Source organism: Pelodiscus sinensis, chromosome 1, assembly GCF_049634645.1.
Source record: "Pelodiscus sinensis isolate JC-2024 chromosome 1, ASM4963464v1, whole genome shotgun sequence".
Taxonomy (NCBI): Eukaryota; Metazoa; Chordata; order Testudines; family Trionychidae; genus Pelodiscus; species Pelodiscus sinensis.
The window spans coordinates 233,048,513-233,074,712 of NC_134711.1; the positions used below are offsets into that span (position 1 = coordinate 233,048,513).

The 26,200-nt window shown below is 41.1% G+C and overlaps 1 protein-coding gene and 2 long non-coding RNA genes across 3 annotated transcripts in view; 2 read left to right on the forward strand and 1 right to left on the reverse strand.

Moving 5' to 3' along the window:
* Nucleotides 1–11,094, reverse strand: part of LOC102458251 (uncharacterized) — a 32,366-nt gene extending 21,272 nt beyond the window's left edge. Inside the window, exon 1 of the long non-coding RNA XR_001367688.3 lies at nucleotides 10,805–11,094. This is a non-coding gene — a long non-coding RNA (uncharacterized LOC102458251). The remainder of the gene's footprint in view (nucleotides 1–10,804) is intronic.
* A 348-nt stretch (nucleotides 11,095–11,442) lies between these two features.
* On the forward strand, nucleotides 11,443–19,402 carry LOC102458576 (uncharacterized). Its single transcript, XR_012899973.1, has 3 exons — nucleotides 11,443–11,579; nucleotides 13,177–13,308; nucleotides 15,712–19,402. It is a non-coding gene; the product is annotated as an uncharacterized LOC102458576 (long non-coding RNA).
* Nucleotides 19,403–22,288: 2,886 nt separating this feature from the next.
* On the forward strand, nucleotides 22,289–25,772 carry POU3F3 (POU class 3 homeobox 3). The gene is made up of 2 exons (XM_075917453.1): nucleotides 22,289–24,036; nucleotides 25,301–25,772. The coding sequence occupies exons 1-2, from the start codon at nucleotides 22,999–23,001 to the stop codon at nucleotides 25,361–25,363; spliced, it is 1,101 nt and encodes a 366-aa protein (XP_075773568.1). The 5' UTR covers nucleotides 22,289–22,998; the 3' UTR covers nucleotides 25,364–25,772.
* The last annotated feature ends 428 nt before the right edge of the window (nucleotides 25,773–26,200 follow it).

A 26,200-nucleotide genomic window follows, 5' to 3' on the forward strand; every position in this document is an offset into this window, starting at 1 on the left:
AATATATTTTATCTTCTGGTTAATTTGTTTTTTTATCATATATATATTATATATCCTCCATCATATATATTATATATCCTTAATACAATGTCATAGCTGTGTAACATATGTCATAAACAGTCATACACATATTCCCCATAGCAGAATCCATCCAGAACTAGGAAGTTCTTAAAAGGGTTATTGTAATATTTTGTACTACCAGCATATACTCTTTCAAGTTTGTAGCTGTTCAAGACAGGCTAGAATATTCTCTTCCCTTCACTGCTCCTGATCCTCAGACTACTGGAGTTGTTGGAAACACTCCCATTGACTTTACAGGACTCCAGATGAGGCCCATTGTGAAGCTTTTTTTTTCTATTATGTATTTCCTTATAATTAAATGGAAAAGGTCACAAGGGAAGAATGAAATAAAAAGCAAATCATTTCATTGCTAGTATTATCAACAAAAAACTAAAAAACAAGGAGAGAGGGGTTTTTTTTAAAGCCTCCATTTGGTTAAATTTAAATTAAGTTGGATGCTACATCCTTTATGCATGCTTACATGCTTAATTCATGTTAACACCTTTCACATAACAAAACAAGGACACTATTATTAAACATTAAAAGTGGCAACTTGACCTCTTTAATCTAAATAAATGGAAAAAAATATCACTTGGCACTTCCATACTTATACCGTGTCATGGTACCGTGGTCCACACTCATCACAGACCTTGTGTCTTGGTTTTATATTTCAGAAAATGGTTTGTTATTATTATCAATTATAATAATTAATAATTTATTAAATTGTACTTTTTAAATATGAGTCTGGATTATTATTCCCATTTTGCAGATAGATAATCAGGCACAGAGCGGCTGCATGGCCCCTATAAGATTTACAGATGTTTAAAGCATGATTCTCCTCTCACTTGCACTAGATCTACATTAACACAACTCCAGAGATTTCACTGGAGTTATTCCTGACTTATATCAGTATAAGCAAGAACAGAATCAAGGTTAATATTTCAACTATATTCTTCGGAATTTCCATGTTGCTCACTGTTTCTACCCCATTCCTGGTTTCCAAATACAATCAAACCATGAAGTATATCCTGCTGCATGTCCCTCTCGAGGTCCCTCTCGAGGTCCCTTCCAGTCCTATTATTCTATGATTCTATGATTCTATGTCTACATAATCTCACCCTCACCTGAATCAAGCTGGGACTTCTCCCTGTCATTAAACATATCAGATGAGAATTGAATTCTACTAATACCCCAACAACTTTGCTTATATAATCCCACAGGACTCAATCCTATAATTGGATCTTCCTGGGTTGACCCTTATTGAAGTCGGTGGGGTTTTGTCCACTCACCCAAGTTCTGCACACACGGAAATAACTGCAGGACGTGAGCTTCAGAGTGTGTATTAACTTTATTCTATATACCCACTAAGGCATAATTATTTACTACTAGACTTTCAAAAAAATTAATAATACAACACACAAAGCACATGGCCTCCTAATTTTAGTTTACATGGTGAATAGCTAACAAATGAAAACTTCTTGTCGATGACACAAGAGAGCTTTTTTTAATTTATAAAATGCACTAAATTATCAACACTTGAGATTAATGCACAAAATTTGAAGATGGGTTGCAAGGGTACTGAAGGAGCAAATAATTGCTCAGGATTACATCTAACCTACATCACTGAAAGGCAGGTTGTACAAATTAACTAAAATCCTGAGCTAAGAGATTACGCAAATCAGCACTGCACCCCAAAGAATTTTTAGAGAAATTTCCTCAAGAGAGACAATTTTTCCCCAGCTTCCTACTGCAGCAAGGCAATTCATTACCATTGGACACTGCAGAGTGTGCGCCTCTCTCTGCAGCTAGCAGTTATAGGCATGGTTTCGGCCCTTGTAGGGAAATGTGTATTCCCCAGGGACTCATAGCAGAAGCTCTGAATAAAGAAACTGTAACTGCCTAATTTCTTGCTTCTGGAATATAAGGGCAGGAGCTAAAGTCTTCTTGCATGTCCTTCTTGCATGTCAACACACCAAGGCCACAGACAATCTAGCTTTGATGTAGGCAAATGTGCCTCACGCATGGGACATGTGTCTATTTCATATGCAGAAAATCTATTAGTCATTTAGCTCTGCTATCAGCACATAACTAGCCACACAGCCCCTCTATTAACTTAGCCTGTTGGTCGTACTGTGCTGTGCTCTCACAGAACATCCCCAAATATTGGCCAGATCCAAAGCATATAGAAGTCAATCGGAAGATTCCCAATGACTTCAGTGAACTTTGGATCAGGCTGTATATCCTCAATAGCAAGTGTGTGAATATGTAATTTGGATATGGCTGTGACTTCACATTGTCCATGCCAATGGGATGTGACCCGTTCCACACTGGTGAACAATAGCTAACTTGACCATTGATTTTATTTTCATTACTGGTCACTGCACAAGGAGTTGTCTCCAATTTACCAGTGAGCTACAAGTGAAATAAGTAGCTGACAATCATAGATATTTGGCTTCTGTACATACTTAGTCAAAATAAGATTTGGCCTCCTAATTGTGAAAAAGCAGCTAATGTTCCACATGCTGCAAAATCCAGCCAGAACAGACTGAAGTTTAATCGTGGCAATGTTAATCTATAAAAAAGAGAACAAAAAGGTAAACTGCTTGGTATAAGGTGTTGCATGTCCCGATCATCAAGGAGAGGAAAAAAGAACTCAGTGCATTAGTATTTGTCTTTTTCTTTCTGTGGGTACATCTACACAGCAGTGTTATTTTAGAATAACTAATGTTATTCCGAAATAACATGGCCTGCGTCTACACCACTAGCAGTTATTTTGACATAATGTTGAAATAATGGTGAGCTGAAGGACTCCTTACTCTAACTCCTGTAACCCTCATTTTATGAGGATTAAGGGATGTTGGAGGAAGAGTGCTGTTTCTCAGACTTACTGCTGAATAGCCCGCGCCAAAAGTTGCGTAGATTATTTTGGCTTTAGCCCTACTGTGTAGACATAGCCTATGGAAACTAAAGTTCAAACCAACAACACTCAGTATAACACCCTAGAATAAATCCTATCAGTAGGGCTTCTGATTTTTGGTTTTAACTGATAAACACAATAAAACTCCTGTGACACAGGAAAAAAGAAAAATCTGCGCTTATCCAATAAACACCAGGAAAGCACTCAAAATGACTGCTTATGTCTAAAACTTGTTCATGGAGAAGTAATGGCACTCTGGGGGGGTGATTCTAAAGTGCACCAATTCGGTTGTGTTCACCCTGCTGGTTACCTAGTACACTTCAACACTAGTACTATATTCAAACACACTAGAGAGCATGACAAGGAGATTACTCATTACAGGATTATGGATCAACAAACAGCTCCAGTCCAGAGCACTGTTCTGTGGTGGCTGTCACCTTGCTTTTAGGTATGGCTTTTATTTGGGAGAGGTTATTAATTTTATTTTTAGGGTTTATTTTTAGCAATTTTGAGATTTATGTACATGTCTAAAATCAGGGCTTTTCAGAGCTTCCTACCCCAGAACACTGGAGTGGACTGGAGCTGTCTGAAGGGGATAGGTTTCAATTTCATGATAGAGATGTTGCCAGTAAAATGTATGCTACAGTGTCAGAATGCATTGGAGGCTGCTTATCAGCAGTGAGTCAAGACTACAAGGCCTGTAGAAAACTACAGAAAAAGTAAACGTAATATATGCTGAAATGCCCCTTTAAAAAGGGTAAATTATCAGTGCATCTGTGCATTACCAGGCATCCATTTCCCTAACCAGTACACCCCGAAGTGCTGAAAACTTCCTCTTTAGTATTATTCTAACATATATTTAATAGGGTTGGTTAATAAATAAAGGAAGAGTTTAAACTAATAGTTTTCTTGTTTCCAGCAACTTGGTTGACTCTTCTTTATGTGTCCTGTGTATTAGACAAATATAGTTAATAGCAACCAGACCTGACTGACTGACATTTGTCTCTACAGGATTTATATTTGCCAAGTAGCCGGACAGCAATATCCATTTAGTATTCATGGAAAGTACTTGCAGAACAATAATGACAATAATTGCTTCTGATTCTTGTGTTTACAACACTGCCAAAGTATCATTAGGCCCTTATTTATGGATAATAATGCTTATTAATCATAAGTATTTGAATTTTGGAATGTATTAGATTAATATTCTGTTGTATTTCAGTTCAGTACTAATGCTGTGAAAGGCATTTATTGAGTGAAACTCATTGGGAATGCTTATTTTGGTAAAGTAAAATCATTCTGGGCTATTTTCAGGTAATAGATAAAGAAATTTGTGCACAATGAGCAATGAATACCACTACTAAAATCAGGACCTGTGTACTAAAATCAGGAAAAAACTGAAAAGAAATTACTCTGAAAGGGATAGTGATATTACATGTTAGTTTGCTTTTTAAAATCCTATTTAATAGAACACTTTTTATAATTTTGAATAAACATTTTATTTTTTTGTCTGTTTTTAAATTCAATCTTTACTAATACATACTGCAGTGAAGGAGAGTTTTTGCATGAATTCAAAGATTCATGGACACTTGAAAGGTCTCTAACATAGGAAGTATAGTATAAAAAAACTCATAATTTGGGGTGTAAATAATTCCTGCTTTTATAAATCAGCATCTAGTAGTACTACAATAAAATGATGGAATAAAACCATAAAAGAAACTGACAGCTGTAACAAGCAAAAATGTAGCCCTAAATCTAAATATCCGCTGCCATATATTCATATTCTCCTTTTGTCCTTCTGTAGTACTTACAGTTCTGAAAAAATACCAAAGCTACTGTAGTACTAAACTCTCTGATTTTTGGTGTGCGGCCAGCTCCATAAATTTGCATTTAAACAAATAAAATCCAGAACAGTGTCATATGTCTTTTTTTTTTCCTGAAACAGTTCTTCAAGCATAATATGAAGAGGCACTGTCAACTTAAAAATCACATTTTGGTCTGATTTCTTTTCCCATGATTTGTTGATGTAACACTTATGATTACTATTACTGGAAGAGATTAGAGAAACTATCTTCCTGTATTTTATTCAGCTTGTTTACTTTGTGCTTTTTATAGCAATTTGTGCATAGTCATCTTAACTTGCATAGTCAGTCCTTTTGCCCTATTTGTGTGGTTCTTTTATTCAGCACCCATGCAGACAAAAAAATTAAAAATAAGTGAAAAAGCACAAAAATGGGAAATGGGAGGAACACTTAACTTATATATTTAATATTTTATACAAGTTGATGGTGTCCCTTTAAAAAGTACATTTTTCAACTATTAATATTTTAGCTGGCTTTACTAAATATATTTATAAAACATATACATACAGGTTTCCTGAGAAGTTCAAAGCACTAAACAGCAGTCCATGCTGTATATAGCTTGATTACTTTGGGAAGAATCAGATATTTTAAAAATATTGTATTAGAGATGAACCGCAAAGATCACACCCAAATCTGGAGTGGAAGTTTTACAAAATTCAGTTCCCAAAGAACTATCTCACTGTTCAGCGGTGGAAGAAAATATGTAGCCTGGCATTTATCCTTTTCTTGACCTGTTGTTATAGACAAAAGGAAAGTTAAGATCCGAATAGATCTGGGTTTCCCCGAACTTTGGGATGTTTGGCCGAGGGATTTGGATTATAGCCATTCCTAATTTCTACTCATTGGTATCTGACAAAAATTGTTTCAGACGTTGATCATGTTACTGAAAATCTTTGACCAATGACCAGTCACACTTTCTAATTTGTCTGATTCTACTGTACTAAACAAAATTCCATAATGTCAGCATTTGAATGTTACATGATTAATTACAATGGTACAGTACATGACATCATCTCTCCCTCACTTTTATTTATTTGCCCCAGAAAGTTTAGATTGATGGTTAGAATTCAGTTTCTTATGCTCAGAAAACTGTTCTTCTTAAAGGGAAGCTGAAAATATACATTTTAATATTTCCAAATCATAACACGAAATCTGTGGAAGAAGATAATACTAAGATCTTAAGTTGTGAAACCTAAAATGGCAGCATTGGAAGCATAACTGACCATATGCAACTACCAGACTGCTTGTATTTAATTGGATTAAAGTCTTTGTAGCATTGATATCACCTTTTTATGAAAATGTTTCAATGTTTTAGGGATTGTTTCTACTCTCCCTAACGTAAAAGGCAAAGCTACTAACTGTTATATGTGTAATTACAATATTGGCATTTATATCAATGAGAGCAATATAGAACCTTTATGCATGGGGGTAAGGTGAGTGTTTTGAGGAAGGGGTGTTATAACACTACTTTCTTGATTATTCAGTATTCCTTTTATTCTAAATATCCTTGACAGAAAGAACCCTAAATTCCAAGCAACGATATTTAGCCCAAATTTTCAAATCAGGACAGCAAACTTAGGTTCCTTAATCCATAGTTAATTCCCCATCGCCTGTTTTCAGAATTGCTGAGCCCCCACAAATCCCACTGACATCAAGTCAATGGCAAATTTAAGTACACAGCACCTTTGAAAAGTAGGTGGGTTCCTGCTTTTCAAAAGCATGTATTTTGGTGAGTTCCTAAATATAGTTTTAGGAGCACCCAGGTTTTTGGAATTGAAACTTTTGGCCTTGATGTACAATATAAGGACCTAATCCTGCAAACTCTTACTCACATAGTCAATGGGGCTACTCACATGAGTCAGGGCTTGTGGAACAATATCTCAAAATAGTGCTAACCTGCATATTGCAAATCCACCTGCTTATATTAACAGTGGAACTGCTACAGGTTACATTTAGGATTTAAGAATACTGAAAACCTAAACCCAATGTAGAATAGTTTTATCTGAGTAATTTGTTCTCTAGCCATTTTATTGCAATTATGACGCATACAGGAACATTTCAACGTCAAGCTAGAAAAGACCTGTCCACATATTCAAATACTGTTAAGTTTGAAAATCATCTTTTTTTTTCCTGCTTTATTTTACTTACTATATTTCTCACTTGAACTATACTATCTCTGTCTTTCTTTAGTGTAGGCTTTATTGTCAAATTATAATTCTTCTTGCTTTCAAATGGCATGGTTATTGTGTATTTATCCCTCCAGATACATAATATGACCATTTCTCTTCCTTATTTTTGTATCTTTTATAGCTACAATAGTTTTCAGTTCATAGCCCCACTTCATTAATTGGCTTTGTATAAAGACTTATTTTACATACTTGAATAGAATTTTACTCGTTGAATTATCTCCATATATAAAATAGCATAGTTATTGAACTATCAGACAAAAATAGGAATACAAATAAAATCTTATGTTACCATCTGAAATGCTGCCGACCAAAAAGGAGATAGGTACACTCTTGTCTACATCTAAATACCCCTGTACAAGTCATTTACTTTTAATCCATGCTATATATTTTGTAATTTTTTTCTGATTTCTCTCATTAGAAAATTTTAAAAAATAATAAGGTGCAACCTTTGCATGGGAGTAGTTTTAGTAGTTTTCATTATGACAAGTTCGATAATTATCCTTTAAGCATGACATGAAAGTTCCAGTGTCTTAAAAAGTTTCTTCTGGAATAAACAATCATTCACATAGGTATTACAAAATTTAAAACAAAACACACAAAACACAAAAACGTGGAAACAACTGTGTTTTTATAGCAAAGAAATTCACGTTTAAACAACTATGGACAAAAGGGCAAAACTGTTTTAACAAAAGATTTTTTTCTGTCAGAACAGATTAAAATTCAAATTCTCAATAGCAAGATTTAAAAGCCATTTATATAGAAAAGACAACATCAGATGGGGTTATCATAATTAATAACAAAATAAAGAAGAGCTATTAAATGTTACATGTCAGGGCTTTACCCCATCTCAATTAGCATTCAGGAAGACATCTACTGTGGGCACAGATTACCCTATCAAAAGGTTCTTCCACTTTCCTCTGAACCATCTGGTTGGCCATTGTCAGAGACAAGATAATGGACTATATGGACTTTTGGTATAATCCAGTATGGCAAATTTTTCTGTATCTAGCGGTAATTTCGGTATTTCCTAGTTCTTGTCAATGGCTTGTGTAATTTGTAAAGTATAAATATTCTCACAATCATCTTGATCCAACACCGCTTTCTGAACCTACAAATCAGCACAAATTAAGCTGTCTACATAACTCTTTTTAAAAGTTTACCCCTGTATATTCCTTACTTAGGGGCAAATTCTGCTTGCCTTTGTTGTTGAGGGCATAGGGAGTTTTGCTTGATTAAAGTGAGAAGGATCTGGTCTTTATTTTTCATTCTGGAATAATTGCCATTGACTTAACTAGAATCACAATATGGCACTCAGCACACTTACTCCAGCATGCTTCTCATAGATTTTTAACGAGAAAACGATATGGCCCTCCTGCCAACCATATTATAACCCCACTGCAGTCAACGGCATTTATGTCAGAGTGAGGACTGAACACCAGACCCTTATCACTTTATCAGGCAAAACTCCCATTGGCTTTAAAAAACATGGTAAACAGCATTTGGCCATTTGGAAAGGAACACAGGGTTTAGCTTTTAGAAGAATTAGTTATACATGCTCATTTGTGCTAGATCAAAACCAGAAAGTGTTGAAGGCAAAAGAAGTTGTTCATGAAGGACTGAGGGCCATATCTTCATCCCACTGAAATCCATGGTGAAACATCCAATGGACCACAATTTGGAGTTGGTCTACAGAATTTTATTCTAATACAATCCTGCCAATAGCTTTTATTTTGATAATATTAATATTGCCGTATTTTTTAATAAACCAAATGCCCAATGTTACAAAATTTGCTTTATTCACAGTACAGTATAAAAAATACTATTCTAATCTGCATTAATATTAAACCAAATATGATTGTTGTTGTTTTTTCTGACCTCATGTTTTCTATAAATATCCCTTTACGGTTTTGGTTTTTGTATGTATTTAAATATGCAAGAATTACGCAATATATCAATTAATGTAATTTTATTAATCAGCTACCTGAACATGTTTTTCTTGCAATGTAGTGGAAAGCAAAACAAATGTTCTTTTTTCAAATGTCCAAAATTAAATTATTATTCCACAAGTATTATATTACATATGCAAAATGACCTGATATGTTTAGATATCTGACTGTAGTTCTCTAGTAAAATGATTCATTGGCAAAATATTTAATTTAAAATTTAGAATTTAAAATGAATTACTTATGTTTTCTTGATGTGAGACAATTTTAAGTTCACAGTAATTTTAAATATTATGCATTTCAAATATTAATATTTTCCATGTATTATTCACTGTCTTCCAGGTTTCCTATGAAGTTAGTGACACTTCATATTTCAAAGGAAGAATTGTTTCTTTTTTCAGTACTAATGTTCTATTAATTCACTTTGTAATAACGCTCTGGTTCAAATAAACAGAATTGCATTAAATTACTTATGCCAAAAATCATGCGGAAGTTGTTGACATTATATAAAATTTCCTTTTCCATTACTATTTTATATGTTATTATCTAGGTACTGTCTTTTTCAGCTGCAATACATGCCCTTCTTTAGTTAGTTTTAGAAACACAAGTATATACATATGTATATATACAGGCATATGAATATGTATTTTAAATGTATTGTACAGAGAGAAACCTCCAGCAAATTACATATAAATATTCTCTATGAACTTGTGGGTCTGATTTACAGTTTCTGTAGTAGAACATCCAATTACTGCTGGGGGGGTTTCAGTAACTTAGTGTGATTTTCTGTTCCAGCATGTGTTTTAAAATACATAAAAGGTAAATTGTCTGGGAACTTTCCTGTTATAAAGGCCTAAAGATAACCAGCTTCCTCATCAAATCCAAAGAAATACAAAAATGCTGAATGTGAAAAGAGAACCTATTTATGACCCCTAACATTCATATTTTTCATAGAAGATCACATGACTACATAACTACCTTCAAAGATAAGGTGGAAAAATACCTGGTGATGCATAAAAGCTTTACTAAGTGAATCACCAAATAATTATATAAACTACTCTTCAACAGTGAGGTATATATAAGGCACTAGATGCAAAATAGTGAACAGTAGTAAGATTACTTATAAATAAATGTAAAGAGCTAAAAAATATACATGGCTAGTTGTCCAACCAACTCCTCCTCAATGTCATTAAAATCAAACCTTGTTCTAGGTAGGAGTGCAATTCCATTGTTATTCCTAACTAATCTTCAAGGTAGATCCATTAATATGTTTTTTATAAAAGTATATGCTCTGAACTTTCAGTTTTGATACATTGTTTAGTGTAAATCAGGTAAGGTCTCCGACATTTGTTTAACCTCTGCCATTTTTTCCATTTCGAATTTAACAAATCTGAACATTAAAAAAGTAACCAACTTGGTACAAATATTTTAAAAGAAGTAAGCAACCTCCCTTCTGGTTTGTGACCACAACAAAACGATGTGGATGACATTAATCAACATGAGAACCTCTAGGTCTGCAGTATGGAACCGTCTTCTATTTCTATCAACTCTTCAGACGCTAGGATTTTGACATACGAACTAGACCCCCCAACTCCAACTTCACAACAGAAGACACCATCGTATAGACATACAAAGACAAATGCTCCCTTTTCTGTCTAGAATATTTTCTTCCCCCCTAAAATATTAAAAGAGCCTGAACAAAGCAAGTGCACGTCAAGCTAGACCCAATTAAGGAAAGGCGATATATTTACAAGCACACCGCGAGACACACGCACACACACCACTTACTGAGAGCGCTGGAAGGGATGGATTTGCTCCCCCAGCGATACCTACCTTAGGAGTGCTCGCAGGAAGGTACCAGGTTAACGCGTAATACCCTTTGATATTTTGGATCCAGTTTCACGCGGAGTTGGGGGGGGGGGCAGAAAGGAAGTAAAGAGAGTGCAGGAGAAAAATCAAACTTGGGTACCCAATTCTACGTCAGTCCGTGGCGGGGGGAGGGGGTGAAAAGACATCATTAGAGACACCCCCACACCCCCCACTTCTGCTGCACTGAGTGGGCAGGGGAGGCAGGGCGATGAGCGGTGCGGGGCTGCCCCCTCCCCTTTCCCACCCCCAAGCTGTAGCGTGGCTGAGAAGCAGCCGCCGCAGCTACCTGGGAGCAGGCGGAGCCGCGGTGCGCAGCGCTGGGCTGGGCGAGCCGGAGGGGCCGGGCCAGGGGAGGGAGGCGAGGGCAGCTCCGCGCGGCCAGCTGCTCCCTTGGGTGCCGGGAGGGGGGCGGCGGGGGCGCGGGGCTGGGTGTGTGCGCGCGCCCTGGGGGCTGCTGCTGCTCCTTCCTCCCCCCCCCCCCCCGCTCCCCCCCACCGCGGCCGGCAGCAGCTCCGCTTTGGCATCGGAGGGGAGCAGGACTCGGCAGCTCCCCGCCCCCCCAGCCCCGGGGAGATGCGGGGGGGGGCAGGGGGGGGAAGGGGCGCTGCACCAGCCCAAGCGGGAGCCTGGGCTGGAGCCTCGGTTGCGTCATTTCGGGGGTTTCCGCGCAGACACACACCCCGCCGCCGCCCCGAGCCGGGTGCATGTGCCTGCCGGTCCCCGCCGCTCGCCCCGCCAGGTGCGGCTGCTGCTGCGTCCGGGCCCGTCGGTCCGCAGGGCTGGGGCGGGGGCGGCGGGAAGCCGGCGCAGGAGGCGGGTTGCTGGAGGGGCCAGAGGCGGGGAGAGGAGCAGGAGCCAGCCCTGGTGGCCCGCGGGGTCAGGCCGAGCCGCTGGATGCCATGAAGCCGCCGCTGCTGGGCTCGCCTCGCCGCTGGGTGCCGCGCCGGGGAGCGCTGCCAGCTGCGCGCCCCTCGCTCGCCCCTGGATCCTTCCCGCAGCACGGTTTTGTCCGCGGCTTCCGCACACCCCGGCCAACTGGAACAGGGAATTCGGGGGTGGCCGCTATGTTAATTGCAGGGCTTTCCCCCCCCACACCAAAAAAAAGTTGCCAGTGTGCAAGGGAGGGGGGAGGATGCTCCCTCTCCCGCGCCAGGTGCCCACGGGGTGCGTGTTTCACGTGCTAGCCGTCCGCTGTTGCACGTCGGTGCACGGTGCCCTGAGCCAGGCGACTGTCATCCCCTCCTTACTTCGGCGACAGACAAACTTTTCTTCGGCCGAGAGGAAGAGACTCGGAGCGATGGTGAATCCCTAGCGGCTCCCCTCGAGCTGCGCTGAGCCCAGCACACAGGCGAAGGAGCAGTCTGCAGGGCCTGGCAGTGCAGTGCGCCGTACATTTTAGGCAAAATAACAGCCTCGGGAACAATTCCCCTCTCTCCACCAATGGCTGCTTATCCCAGCATTGTTCCCCTCTGTAACTGAACCTCTCTAAGGATGGTTAAACTCAGCTTCAGCCATTCAAGTCTTTTTCCCCATAGTGTCGAGATGAAAAGTATACATTTGTCCTAATAAGATCCAGCTCGTGCGATTCTAATATGGAAGCCCATTTTCACTGCGTATAAAAGAAAATCCACTGCCTACATGAGTTTATAATATCGATTTTGTATGATACTAACCTATTGATGGTGTTAAGAGTAGGGGGTGTTATGTTTCGTTTTTCATATGGTATATAGTGATGAGTCTTTGTCAGACTACACACGGCTTGATTTTATGTAGAGAATCGGAAATATTATTTCATACACACACGCTGATGATACCTTAGGTGTCTAAGGGTGGGAGACACTATATCTTATAAATCTGAAGTTTTTATCAGGCAGACCAGATTACTTTAAGCGTTCAATTTCTCAGAGATCCAATTTTATTAGGATTTACTATCATTTGTGCTGTTCATCCCTGGGGAAATAATGCTTTGATTAATGTAATCCTGGGCTGGGATCTGCCACATGCCTCTCTCCCAGGAGTAGAGCCCTATTTGACAAACAAAAACAGAGCAGCAACTATTGCAATCTGCACTCACCTTTGGAAGGCACACAAAAAATCCACCCTTCTCGAATACAATAGCAGCATTACAAAACAATGTGAACTCTTACTAATTTACTCTGAATGCTTCCGATTCCGTGGGGGCTGTCCAGTCCAGCCCTCAATCTCTAAACAGCCCAAAGGGTGCTGCTCTGTTCCCTACAGAAAAGCAAAAGCACCTTTAGGAAGCCCAGTGCATCTCTCTATTTCTGCCTCTCCTTGCTCGCTCAACATTTCTGCCTCTTTGTTTCCCACTGCAGGCCTTGCTGCAAACTGATTTCAACTCTTCATTCAATCCACCAGCAGTCAGAGGCCTGTGTGAAGCTTTGTCATTTCATGAGGCTCAGTCATACCTACCTGAAGCCATATATACCTTTCAGACCGAAGGAATGGTAAGCAAACCACAACATAGAGCTCTAAGCAGTTCAAAAGGGAGCTAGTGGCACACCAGAAAACTGTCTTCAACAAAAGGTCTTGTAAAATAAAAAATATATATATTCCACCTTTTCTTAAACAAAAAAAATATATAGATTTAGTTTCTTTTGGTTTGGGGGGGGTGCTTCTCTTTCCCGAGTGGGGAGCAATGTACTCTTAAAAGCCGGATGAAATAAGCAAACCAGCATCAAAACGAAATCTGCTTTCCACTCCTTTATAACAGTAGGTGAACTGGCCTGTACTCCCCCCACATCATGAAGCACATTATGGGCAGCTGGAATTGTAGTGTCGTGTTTATCTTATTCCACCATAACAAAGCAGGTCTCCTGGTGCATGAGGAGGAGATCCAGTGACAAAGGAGGGCTCTGGCTGCGGTTTTTCCACTTTATTCAAAGTCTGGATTAATAAATCCAGGGTAGGGAGGAGGGCTCTCAAGCCTGCAGATAGGGGATGCGATTTGCACTAGGGTTTTCAATAAGATGCCAGCATCTCTCGCTCATGTTTACTCAATGACCGCATTACAATGACTCAGCATTTACGGTTTCTTCTTAGGTGTGTTTTTCCCCTCTTCTTTCCCGATGAAAAACGATGCAATTACATTTCTGCATGCTGATCTGAGTGTTCGAATAACAAGCTTTAAACGCGTTATCGGACGCTTGTTAAAGGGGGCGGGGAAGGCTGAGAGAAGAGAGGAAATTCTGCATTCATTTTAGAAAGAAATGTAAATTAAAAGCAGCTATAGGAAGAGCTCGGCTGCAACTCCATTTCCATCAATGCATCCAGGCAGATTAGGGGAAACTGGGAGTCCAAAACAAAAAAAAATAAAAAATAAAGCGCAAATCATGCCAGGGAAAAGTTACTTAGAAGAATGAATTTCTGTCTTTTAAGAGTATAAAATGATTTTCCTATTCATAATTGACTCTTTTTGGTTCGCACCTTTTCCTCCAACTGTATAAAATTGTTCTTTACATGTTAATTGTAATACGATGTTCTTTAATAAGCCTCTGTTTGTGGGCGAGTTTGTTTGATCACTTCAGCCAAACAGCTGAAGGCCCAAAACTCACCATTGCCACTATTGTTATGTTCCTTGTTTCTGAAGTTGCAGAATTGTAGTGTCGAGGATAAAAATCCGTGTAAAGGGCTCAGGGTCTCCTACTTCACAGTCCCATCAAGCAATCATTTTTTTAAGTAAGCTCGGAGGGTTGAATTTAGGAAGGGGAGATGCAAAGAAACGATTAATGATGTTAACTTTTGACTGTAGGAGTCATGATAGAGTTGAGTGAAGCTTTGGGGAAATAAATCATTTAATCCCAGAGCTACTGAAGTCCCCTTTTTCAAACATTTTGAGGTTGAAATCATATCTCTGTAAAAGCGATTGAGTGCTAAAAAGTATCAGTCAACAAGAAATACGATATATTAGGAATGGATCTAAAGTGAGCAAAAAACAACCACGCGCTCATGAAAATATCAGTTTGTGTCTCCCAAGGAAAACAACAACCGCATCAGCAAAATTGTAGCTCTTGCATTCAGTAAAGGAGAATAGACAGCATGAGCATGTTTGTGTGAAATGCCAAAAAGAGCAGCCTTAAGCTTGACCTACTGCAATCGGCACTGAGCTCCTCAGACAATAGACAAGTTCAAATGTCAAAAAATCTAATAATAAAAAACAGAGCTGCCAAACTGCACGAACTGTTTTCTGGTGTACCACAATTATTCACCCTCTTATTCACTAAGAGACTGCCAGTCCTATACGGGTAAAAGAAAATCCATGTAATGCATATGAATTTTTTTAAAAATGTAAAACACGATTGAGGTGGCCAGCAGGCAAATCAGAGTATGTCTAATAAAAAAGCCAGGCGAGGGTCTCCACAGCCTTTCAAAGACGCTAACTTGTAAATCCTTTTTTATGTTGCTATATGCACAATTATGCTTCTAAATAAAAACCCACGTATTCAAGGAGCTAGGTTGTAACTGTATATCCATAGGATTTTACGGGAGGTGGTAACATTATGCAATGTATGTACGGGGAACTCAAGTCAGCAGATAGATTACTCCATTCATTTAACAACTTTTATTACTCTACATGCTAGGTGCACCCTAAACACAATAGAGTGTATAATATCAGAAGTATGCAGTTCTAAATGTACCTATGTTTTCAAATCTAGCTCTGTGTGTATGTGTAGCACTGTGTTATTTTTCTAATTTATTACAGAATCAGAAATTCTTTATTATCCTAAACAATAAATAAGGTTCAGACTGGAACCCACAATTAAATGTATGGATAAAAGGTCAGCCTACCTATTGTGTATCTCGTTGTTGTTGTTTTAAAAGTGATGGGTCTATTTTCTTATTTTCTCCAGATTGGCTGGTGTAATATCTCTTGTTCAGCCATCAACGTGGTTATGTGAACTACAATATGGGTAAGGTTTAAAAACAGAACAAATCACATTACCCAGGAAAGCTACAAATTTGGAATCCAGTCAACTCCACCTTTTCATCTGACTGCTGTACTGTGGTATAAAGGAAAATATTTTTATATAACATACTATATATGTAGCATGCCTTTAACATTTTAATTTGTAAATGCTAACTAGGCAGTTACCCTCCACTAGTATATTATTACATATCTAATCATTCTCGAATATAAGTAGATGAATACTAAATTCAGTAAATAGCCACTTTGCATTTCCCAATATCTCGACAGTATTCTTCATTTTGCAAAGATGTCTATTCGGATAAAATATTTTTTTAAACTTCTTTGTAGCTTTAATTGTCCTGGAACTTTAGGCATAAACGTGGCGATCACATCCAAATAATATTTTTCAGAGCCAGAGTGGAAAGCAACTCTTATCAAATTAACTTGTTGCTCATTTTAAGTATGCATGTTTTCTATTTGTTTTTATGCGCTTCGAGGTATACAGACAGTAACTCATGCAAGAATAAGACTGAGGCACTGATCTACTAGAATTGTTTTCTAGAATTGTTTACTAGAGTTGCATGTGAGATAGAAAAAAAGACAAAACACAAACTGCACGAAAATGCCATGTTTGGAAATGTGGTATATTAACCATCACTGGCCTCTAAACTCTAAATCCCCTGGTCATACGTCCAAAAAGTGTTTGCTAAACATGGGTAAATCCAAGATGATGTGGTGACGCTGCTGAAGAAAATTCCATTCTAAATACCTACACGAATAGCCTGGAAAACTGTCAATGCTGACTTTGCCAGATGAAAGAAGGTGGAAAGTTTTGGTTATGTAAATATCTCACTGCATTTTTCAGCCATTTTCAGTACAGGACAAGGTTTACTGGGTTGTAAAAGTGAACACTTTGCACATAGAGAAAAAAAGAGGAATGTCTATTATTGTTTCTCTTGTTGTTTACTTCTTTCTATTATGTTTTTGACCAGAGACTTAGCTTTCTATCTCCAGAATTTAATTGTTTTTTACATTGTAAAGACAAAGAATAAAACTTGCTTGGTCACTCTGAAACCGATGAAACTCCAGTTCGAGAAAACAACCTGTCTTTACGGCCTGGCAGAGTTTGTTATGGATTTACATCAAACCTGGCCCTGCCCCAGCCCACACTCTCTGTCACTTCCAATTTTACAGGTGTTTAGCTGGTGCTAAGGGAATGTTAACTTGATCGTGTGCATATAGATGTACAGATCGATCTTCATAAGAATAAACATATGTACCTATCCATAAAAACACAGGAGTAAATTTCTAACTTATGTGTCCCATGGAGCCACCTAGAAAAATAGCTAAAAGGAATTGGCTCCTTGAGCAATATGTTAAGACTATAGACAATATGTCTGCAAAACGATAGAAAGTCTGAGCAGACTCTGAAGTAAAGCTTTTTTTTATATATGTTTGTAAATATCTACGCCTGAAACTTCTTATAGTTTTTGCATATGTTTAGTGAAGCGGACTTCAGACGATCTAACTACATTTGAGATACGGAAGTAATCGAAAGAGAATGAGTAGCTACTTTATTGGGAATATTGCAGGAACTTCTGAAGGCTTAAAATAGCAATTAAATATTAAATGATGTAAAGACCCCTATGTCTCTTTGTTATATCTGCAGCGGTTTAAAAGCTTTATTTGGAAAAAGTCTGTGTGGTACATTAGTAACCCTGAAATAATGTTTTTCTTTATTTAACTGACTTCACTTACTCGGAGGCTACTTGGCACCAAATTAACAATCTTTAGGATGGCTTGATAACGATTAGTCGAACTGTAAAGTCCAATGTAGATGTTTGCATTTTTATCTTACGGTGTAACGGCTCTGTTTGGACTTTAAATCTGCTGTATTTAGGATATGAATTTGCTCTATTCTTTTTATCCACCCTACCAGTTCACTATTCTGATGTCACAATTTATATAACTATATAAAATATCATAGACATGTAGTTTTGAGTGGGCATTTGTTCCTCTGACAACTTTGGAGGAACAGAATTGTTCAATGTAGCAGCGTTTTACTCACCAAGTTCTCACCAGCCGCGTCAGTGCGCCCCCTGCTGACCATCAGTGCGCTCACTGAGCACTTCAAAAGTTTATTTTGTTCAGCAAAGCGTATCATATAAAATTAACGACAACCAATAAAATTATCTTATATGTTTCAACTGTAAAAGTCCAAAACATAATAAAGCTAGTTTTAGTGAGGCTAGAAACTCTGGTCTGGCTTCGTTCTCTTTGGCTGAACTAGGGTCCTTTTATCTAAAGCCCAGTGCACAAACATATAGCTTAATGTGACTAGTGTTCTTCCCTTTATTTCTTTCTCTATGGCAACCAATATGTTCTGCTCAGAAATGTTCCCCCATCAAGGAAACAAATGATCTTGAGGGAGCAGCTCTATACGGCATCTGTTCCAATGGAGAACACAGAGTTAACCCCAGTCAAAAGAGACGCTGTGCCCGTCAACAAGAAGTGGAAAATGAGCGATTCTTCTCCCCCAAAATTGAAACCTACACCTCCCTACTTTTACAAGTCATTTTGTTGATTTGAGTATCGACCGTTTCCAAAGAAGTAACCAATTCTAGGAAATTATAATGATCCCGAGCTGTTGAGTATGCAAAAGAGCGGAAGAATGCAAACAAAATAAAATTAAAATTACACTTAAAATTAAAATTAAAAGAAATGAACGTGATGTAATGGATATTTAAGCCTGGGTAAAGTTTTCAGTAGCAATATCTGGCCTAGTAATTTCAGCTTGCATTATTTATCACATATTTATCACACGGACCTCAAGGCTGTAAAAGAGTTTCAGATCATTAGACTATACCTCTCAATTAGGTAGGAATTCAGGGAAAGTGGATCTAGGGACAAGGAAAACTGTCAGAAATGAGAAACAAAGTGAAATCTGGTTTGTAATGCTCAAGCCACAATCTCCTTTGAGAATAAAATGAAGGGATGTCCTGGTTAGTTTTGATTGATTATACTCTTTCTGATGGACTTTCACTACAGAGCTCTAGATGTTGTGCTTAACCGTCTGTTCCCTAGTTACAATATTAACCCTATGAGTGCACTATCGCTCTTCTCCTCCTCCTCCTCTTCATCTTCCTCCCCCAGCCCCAGACTGATTTATTTCATTCCCCAGCTCTCAGCAGGTGTCCACTTCTCTACTTTTTCCTTACCCCTAAGCATACTACTGCTGTTCAAAGCTGATGTGCTCCAGTCATCGGAAGAGATTCTCCTCAAGAAACATTTGAAAACAATAAATATGTATAATCCTTCACTATTTAGAAACTATAATATTTTCTAGGGCTTCCCCCCCCCCCCCCAGTGCTACAATAATTAACAGTGCCCAGAAAAGTGAAGTAGTAACTAGAAGACTTTCCAACACTAAAGAATTGCTTTACTGCCTTGAGCTTTGGAATGAGCTTTTTATGTAATATTTCACTAGGCGTGGGGGGGGGGGGGTAGGGACGGGGGGACTTTTTTTCATTAAGCTTGCTCCTTTCCAGACTTACCATGGGCTCCCTGTCTTTTCTTAAGCTTTTAAACATAGATTCACAAGAATTTAAAGAAAACAACAAAATAGAAAAAAATTAAAACACTTACCGACCAGACTTCCAGGAATTAGAGGGTTTTTTAAAAAATGTATATATTTTTGTTTTAATAAGGTGACAGGGGAAAAATCATGTTCTCAACTCCAGCGAAACGATCCATGCTTAGATTTTCCTTTGCACTGACTCCACTAAGCCCAGCTCTCCACTTGTCTATTATTTTCACCAAAATATATGAAAATTTATGCAAATGAAAATCAGCACTAACTGTTCTCCCCTTGTTATACTTTGGATTTTTTTTTCCAGACAAAACAATCACACTCTGCAAGGGAGGGGGTGGGCGAGAGTTAGGGAACTAAGTTGTTGTTGGCTGTTGTTTTTTGCTTTGTTTCTGTGGGTTTTTTTTTTTATAAAACACAAAACTCCGGCACAAGCTTATTTCTGTTGTGCGTGTGTACAATATTTTTAGGATTCTTTAAAGAATGTAGATCTGTTTGCAGAGGCGCTATCACGTTTCATCAGGCCACCTGAGACGGCTTTTGAAAGCGTGTACTGTGAAATTCATAGCAGTAATTTAGACAAAATCCTCACTGTATATTAATGAAAGACGGCCCCATGGCACCGTTCCTATCCTCCCCATTCAGTGTAAACAAAACCACGAGACTCACTCGGTTTTTGAGCCTGATCCAAGCAAAATCGGCTGGAAAGGAAAACATGGGGTTCTGGCACTGACTATTCAAACGTCTGCACCTGGAGATCTCAGATTTATTCAATGAAATCTGTGTTAGATCTTTTAGACATATAAAAATGAAGCCTTTGGAGGACGCCTGGGAACAAAAAAAAATCGTTATGTTTAGGGTTTAGTTACCATTACTCTTCAGATCTGTATACTTCACATTAATGGTTTTTCTAAACCTACCTAAGATGGTATCTTTTACCGTGCAAGCAAGGAGCTGGACAGGATCCTAAATAAATTCTGCTAGCCTACAGTTAATCTTCAAATCACGCCAATGCTGCATACTTGCTGTTGGGGATGTAGTCTGTGCTGGAAACTGAATTCAACTAGCTGAATTTTGTGGGGAAATTATTAACTGAAAGAGGGGGGCGTTGTGTTTCACATTTTAATGTAAACATAATGCATTTTTCTATCCATAGGCGCGCGCGCACACACGCTACTATATGTGTACATACATTATACATGATGGATACGTAGCCTGTATGGATTACACAACACAAACACAATCATTAGTAAAGATGTGTTCCTTGAATGTCCGAATTGTGTTATTTCATTGAAAATCCCCGAGGAGTGTTCAATTTGCCCTTGTTTTGGTTGCCACTTTCTCTTTTTTCTTGGTTCACTGAGGTTGCCTGTGTGTGCAGCGTTTCCGCTTGGTCGCATCTCTCTCTCTCTCTCTCTCTCTCTCTCCTTATCCTTCCCCCGCCCTCCTTAACTCTTTCAGCTGGACTAGAAATAATAAAGCGTTTCATACAACCAGATCTGTTTCGTGAGGCATACCAGCGCTTTCCAAATAAGAAAAAAATGGGGGGACCCCCAAATATATATATTTAACAGAAGGAAATGCGGACAGCGGACTATGTGATGGAAATAAAGCAGGGTTCAGTTTGGATTTTTTTAAAAAAAGCTAAGCATTCAGGCTTAGCATATTTTACAATAATGCACATGGTCAGAAGCTAGAGCTATTCTGTTAGGTCAAGGCATTTTATTGTGCACCCTCTCAAATGCTGTCGATATTAAACAGTTCGGTGAACTATTCATATAAATGTCCAAAGGGCTGCATTCTACACACAGGAGAACTCAGAAACTAAAACAAAGGAGCGTATAGCTAATTGCCTGTAATTAAGGGAATAACTTGCCACGTTAGCTCCAGTCTAAGATCTGGTAAGTCATCATAAGGGTAGAGAATGGCCAAAAACCGGCATAAATCTTTAAAAAAAACATTAGCTCGCCCACTTTGCCTTTCTGGCTTAGGCAGAGAGAGATAAATGGAACACAAAACTTTGAAACAGAACGGGATGCTTCCTTCTGTAGGTGATGACTGTTTGATTTATGTAGACTGTAGCCTATATACAATGGCTGCTTACAGATGATGGGAATTATTCGCCCATGAGCAGACTCATGTGCATGCAAGTAAAAAAATGCATTATTAGACCGTGGTTTTTTTCCTCTCTTCCCCTCATCTTTTCATTCTTCCCCCCACCCTCTTTTATTCTCCCTCTCCCCCTCCCCCACATGCCCAAGTTGCTCTGTGCTGGGAGAACTCTGCTTTATCCGCTGGGCGTGAAGAGTTAAGATGTTGAGGGGAGCAGAAGGGGAGGGGCCGGGAAGGGAGCTGAGGAGGGGGTGGGTGGAAGGGAGGGAGGGCAGATTTCCAGCTTCTACGACACTTTGCCTAAATTAAAAAGCAACCAATCGGAACGGCCGGAAGGGGGGGCCTCGCGTCCGGAGCCAGTCATCCTGCCGCTGTCAATCACCCAGCGGGTCTCCAATCAGCGGGGGCCCTCGCGCTCGACTTCCTTGTATTTGGGAAAGTGTGGTGGTGTCGGTGCGCGCGCTCGGCGGAGGGTAAACATTCGGCAGTCCCCGCGCTGCGAGGGAGGGACGGGGAGAGAGAGAGAGAGAGAGAGAGAGAGAGAGCTGTCAGGGAGAGCGAGCCGGTGGGGGACGAGCCGCGCTGCTCTCCTCCCAGCACCACCAGGGCACGCTCTGCAAGCCTGGCAGCCGCCAACTTCCCCCACTGGAGTTAGTGTACCCGGGAGCCCCTAGATGCACACACACATACGCACACCTCTCTGCCCAGGCGCTCCTCCTCCTCCCGCAGCCCGCTGCTGGAACTAAACACCAACACTGCAAGGGAAGGAGAACATTCTTGCAACCTCTCTCTCTCCTTTTTTTTTTCTTTTTTTTTTTTAACTGCCTAAACGGGAGGGGGGGGAGAAACGGGGGGAGGGAAGATGTCTCATCCAGCCTGCGACTCCAGCGAGAAGGCTCCAAAGGGACTTGCGCCTCGAAGGGAACAAAGTGCAGCCCCTGCGAGAGCCCAACTTTGAGACATGCAGCAGCAGCCTCCCCAGCGCCGCCGCCGCCACCATCCTCAGCCCGGGAAGTTTTCCTAGGACCCCGAGCAAACTTGGCAAGAGACGAAGAAGAGGCGGAGGAGGCGAGCCAGAGGCGAGCGAAAAGAGGGAGCGCGAGAGAAAGCCACCCGCGCACACAAAGCCTCGGAGGAGGAGGAAGGGGAGGAAAAAGTTTCACTCCGGCAGGGGAAGGCTGTGCGGGCGAAATGTGCTCCTGAGGGGGGTGACGAGGAGAAGGGGGCTCGTTCCTGTGTGTCCCCCCCACTCCCGTTTTTGAGCTTTTCTTGTTGTTTTATTCTCGGCCCCCCCCCCCCCTCCCGCCCTCGCTCCCGCCGCCTGCCAAAAGCAGCAGAAGAGGCGGTAACAGGTGAAGGCAGCTCACGGGAGATCCGGGGCCGCGAGCCAAAGCCCGAGGAGGAGCCGAGCCCCGGGTTCCTGCGGAGCAGCGCGAGCCCCCGGGAGAGGGTGTTGACAAAGGGAGCCGAAGAGAGCCCCCAGTTGTGCGGATTGGTGGCTCGCCAGCCGGCAGGGGGTGGGGGAGCGGAATGGCCACGGCGGCTTCTAACCCTTACCTCCCCAGCAACAGCATCCTGTCCGCCGGCTCCATCGTGCACTCGGACTCGGGAGGCGGGGGCATGCAGCCGGGCAGCGTCGCCGTCACCTCCGTCTCCGGCGGCTACCGGGGCGACCCCTCCGTCAAAATGGTCCAAAGTGACTTCATGCAGGGAGCAATGGCTGCGAGCAACGGCGGCCATATGCTGAGCCATGCCCACCAGTGGGTGACAGCCCTGCCTCACGCGGCCGCCGCCGCCGCCGCCGCCGCCGCAGCCGCCGTGGAAGCCGGCTCGCCCTGGTCCAGCAGCCCGGTGGGGATGACCGGCAGCCCCCAGCAGCAGCAGCAGCAGCAGCAGGATGTGAAAGGCAACTCCGGCCGAGACGACCTGCACGCCGGGACGGCGCTGCATCACAGGCCACCCCACCTGGGGCCCCCACACCAGGGCCACCCGGGCGCTTGGGGAGCCACCACCGCCGCCCACCTCCCGTCCATGGCTGGGGGACAGCAGCAGCAGTCGCTTATCTATTCCCAGCCGGGGGGTTTCACGGTGAACGGGATGCTGAGCCCTCCCCCTGGCAGCCAGAGCTTAGTGCACCCGGGACTGGTGAGGGGAGACACGCCGGAACTGGGGGACCACCCCAGCCACCACCATCACCATCACCACCAGCATCAGCACCACCAGCAGCACCACGGCGGGGTCAACAGCCACGACCCCCACTCGGATGAGGACACGCCGACCTCGGATGACCTGGAGCAGTTCGCCAAGCAGTTCAAGCAGCGGCGGATAAAGCTGGGCTTCACGCAGGCAGATGTGGGCTTGGCCCTGGGCACCCTGTACGGGAACGTCTTCTCCCAGACCACCATCTGCAGGTTTGAGGCTCTGCAGCTCAGCTTCAAGAACATGTGCAAGCTCAAGCCTTTGTTGAACAAGTGGCTGGAGGAAGCCGACTCCTCCACGGGCAGCCCCACGAGCATCGACAAGATCGCAGCCCAGGGCAGGAAGAGGAAGAAGCGGACCTCCATCGAGGTGAGTGTCAAGGGGGCCTTGGAGAGTCACTTTCTGAAATGCCCCAAACCCTCCGCCCAGGAGATTACGAACCTAGCGGACAGTCTGCAGCTGGAAAAGGAGGTGGTCAGGGTTTGGTTTTGCAATCGGAGGCAGAAAGAGAAAAGGATGACCCCCCCGGGGATTCAGCAGCAGACCCCCGACGATGTCTACTCCCAGGTCGGCAACGTGAACTCGGACACGCCGCCCCCACACCATGGACTGCAAACAAGTGTGCAGTGAGAGTCACAACAGGAAGGGAAAGGAAGAGAGGCGAGAAAGGGAAAAGGGGAGGGGGGACCAACAGCAACACCACACACACACACACACACACAAATCCAGACTCGTTTAGGCTGAATATATATAATATATGTGTGCGGGACAGATCTTTCCAAACGTGTGTGTGTGTGTCACACACACACACGTTTGGAAAGGTCTGTCCCAGCGCAAGCATTTATACTGTGGTGGAGAGGGAGTGGAGATGCATAATGCACCAAAACTGCAGATGTTTTTTTTTCCTTTTCTTCTTTTTTTAAAAACATTTCTAAAATATCCCCTGTTACAGTGGCCACCTCTTCTGTCCCCTTGCACATCCACCCCCAAAAATGGCCCCCTAATAGGGCTCTCTCGAATGAATCACGGAAACTTTTTTCTCTGACACACACACTTTTCTTTTTTATGGGAGCAATCCAAAAAAGGGAAGCAGAAGCAAAATCATCTTCCTGATCGGAGGGTGCCTGCTGCATTCCAGGACCCTGTTTTTCTTGGCCAAATCACATCATTTTTTATTCAAGATATCCATTCTGTAGAGGGGGGTATTCTGCAAAATGAAAAGAGTCACTTTCTCCAGGGGGACATAAAGGGAAATAGCACACTGCACTAAAAACAAGCAAACTGTATAGGGAAAATATATATATAAATATATATACAATATATAAATATATATTCCCTATACTCTCACACACAAATATGGGTATAAATACCTGCATACCGAAAGCTGGCCCTGGAAGTGGGGGGAGGGACAAACACCGGGAGAAAAATGGGGAGAGGTTGTTGGTCCCTAAAGTTCGAGCTCTATAGAAGGACTTTGCATGAATAAAGGAAAACAGCCAGAGACAGGGAAATAATTTAGGGCTGTCAAAGTCGTGCTCCTGACGGCTGCCAATCATCATGGAAGATTCCTTAAAAATCCACTGCTAATATTTTTTTTATTAATATTTTTATTTTTATTTCTGGACTGATTCAGATAAAGGGATTTAGAAGGACTGAGCATCTGCAGCTGCACTTATCTGAACTTCTCCTCTCCTAAATCCGTTGCCAACTTTGATTGAATGGGTGCTGTGGATGTGATTATATAATACTGCCATTTCCAAGCAGTGTTTTTGGTAGGTTTTAATAAACAGACTTTTCAAAAAGACGGCAATATAGAATTGTTAGATCCGTTGTTGATCTAAAAATATTTGCTTTATATTTTCATTAAATGACTTCTTTTAATATTTTATTCAGAATACCTATGAACTGCTGCAAAACGGTAATTTATTTTTCCCCAGATCTTGTATTACGTGTTTTTTTCAGACGAGCACAAATCAAAATGAAATGAAAATATGGACAGTTGTTAGGTAATAAGGGTATCTTTTGATGTGATAATTTGATTGTAATTTAATTTGAGTAGTGATTCCGTAAGAGCTGATTGAGAAAATAAATTTGTTAGAATGAAATAGTCTGTGTCTGATGCATAAACACTGTGTCGAAAAAGTTCTCCTAAGGAAATATTGCAAATATTTAAGTGATAGAATTAAGGATAACCTGCTTTGTGTACGCTACTTCAGGTATCTGGAAATGCAGAGTTCCAGTATTCATGCTGTTAGCATTTTAGTACAGTACTAATTTCTTATAAATCCTTATACAGAATAAATTTCCATAGGGTTTTTTTTTCATAAATATCCCTGTGCAATCTGACAGTAAGGCAAGATTAGAGAAAAGCCACCATCTTTAAAATGATTGCTTTATTTTACGTTTAAACTTCAGTGCAGTAGATGTCTAAGTGTATTGACTGATAATTAATGACTAATGCTGACAACAATTATGTTTTTAAAAGTTTAGTCTCTTTTCTCTCTTTTCAAACTAAAAAAACCGAAGGCTAGGG

Bases quoted from the DNA above. Each gene is read 5' to 3' on its own strand.
- POU3F3 (XM_075917453.1), top strand. From the start codon at position 22,999: ATGGCCACGGCGGCTTCTAACCCTTACCTCCCCAGCAACAGCATCCTG. The intron at 24,037-25,300 runs GTGAGTGTCAAG...GGACTGATTCAG, and splicing joins AGAAGCGGACCTCCATCGAG to ATAAAGGGATTTAGAAGGAC.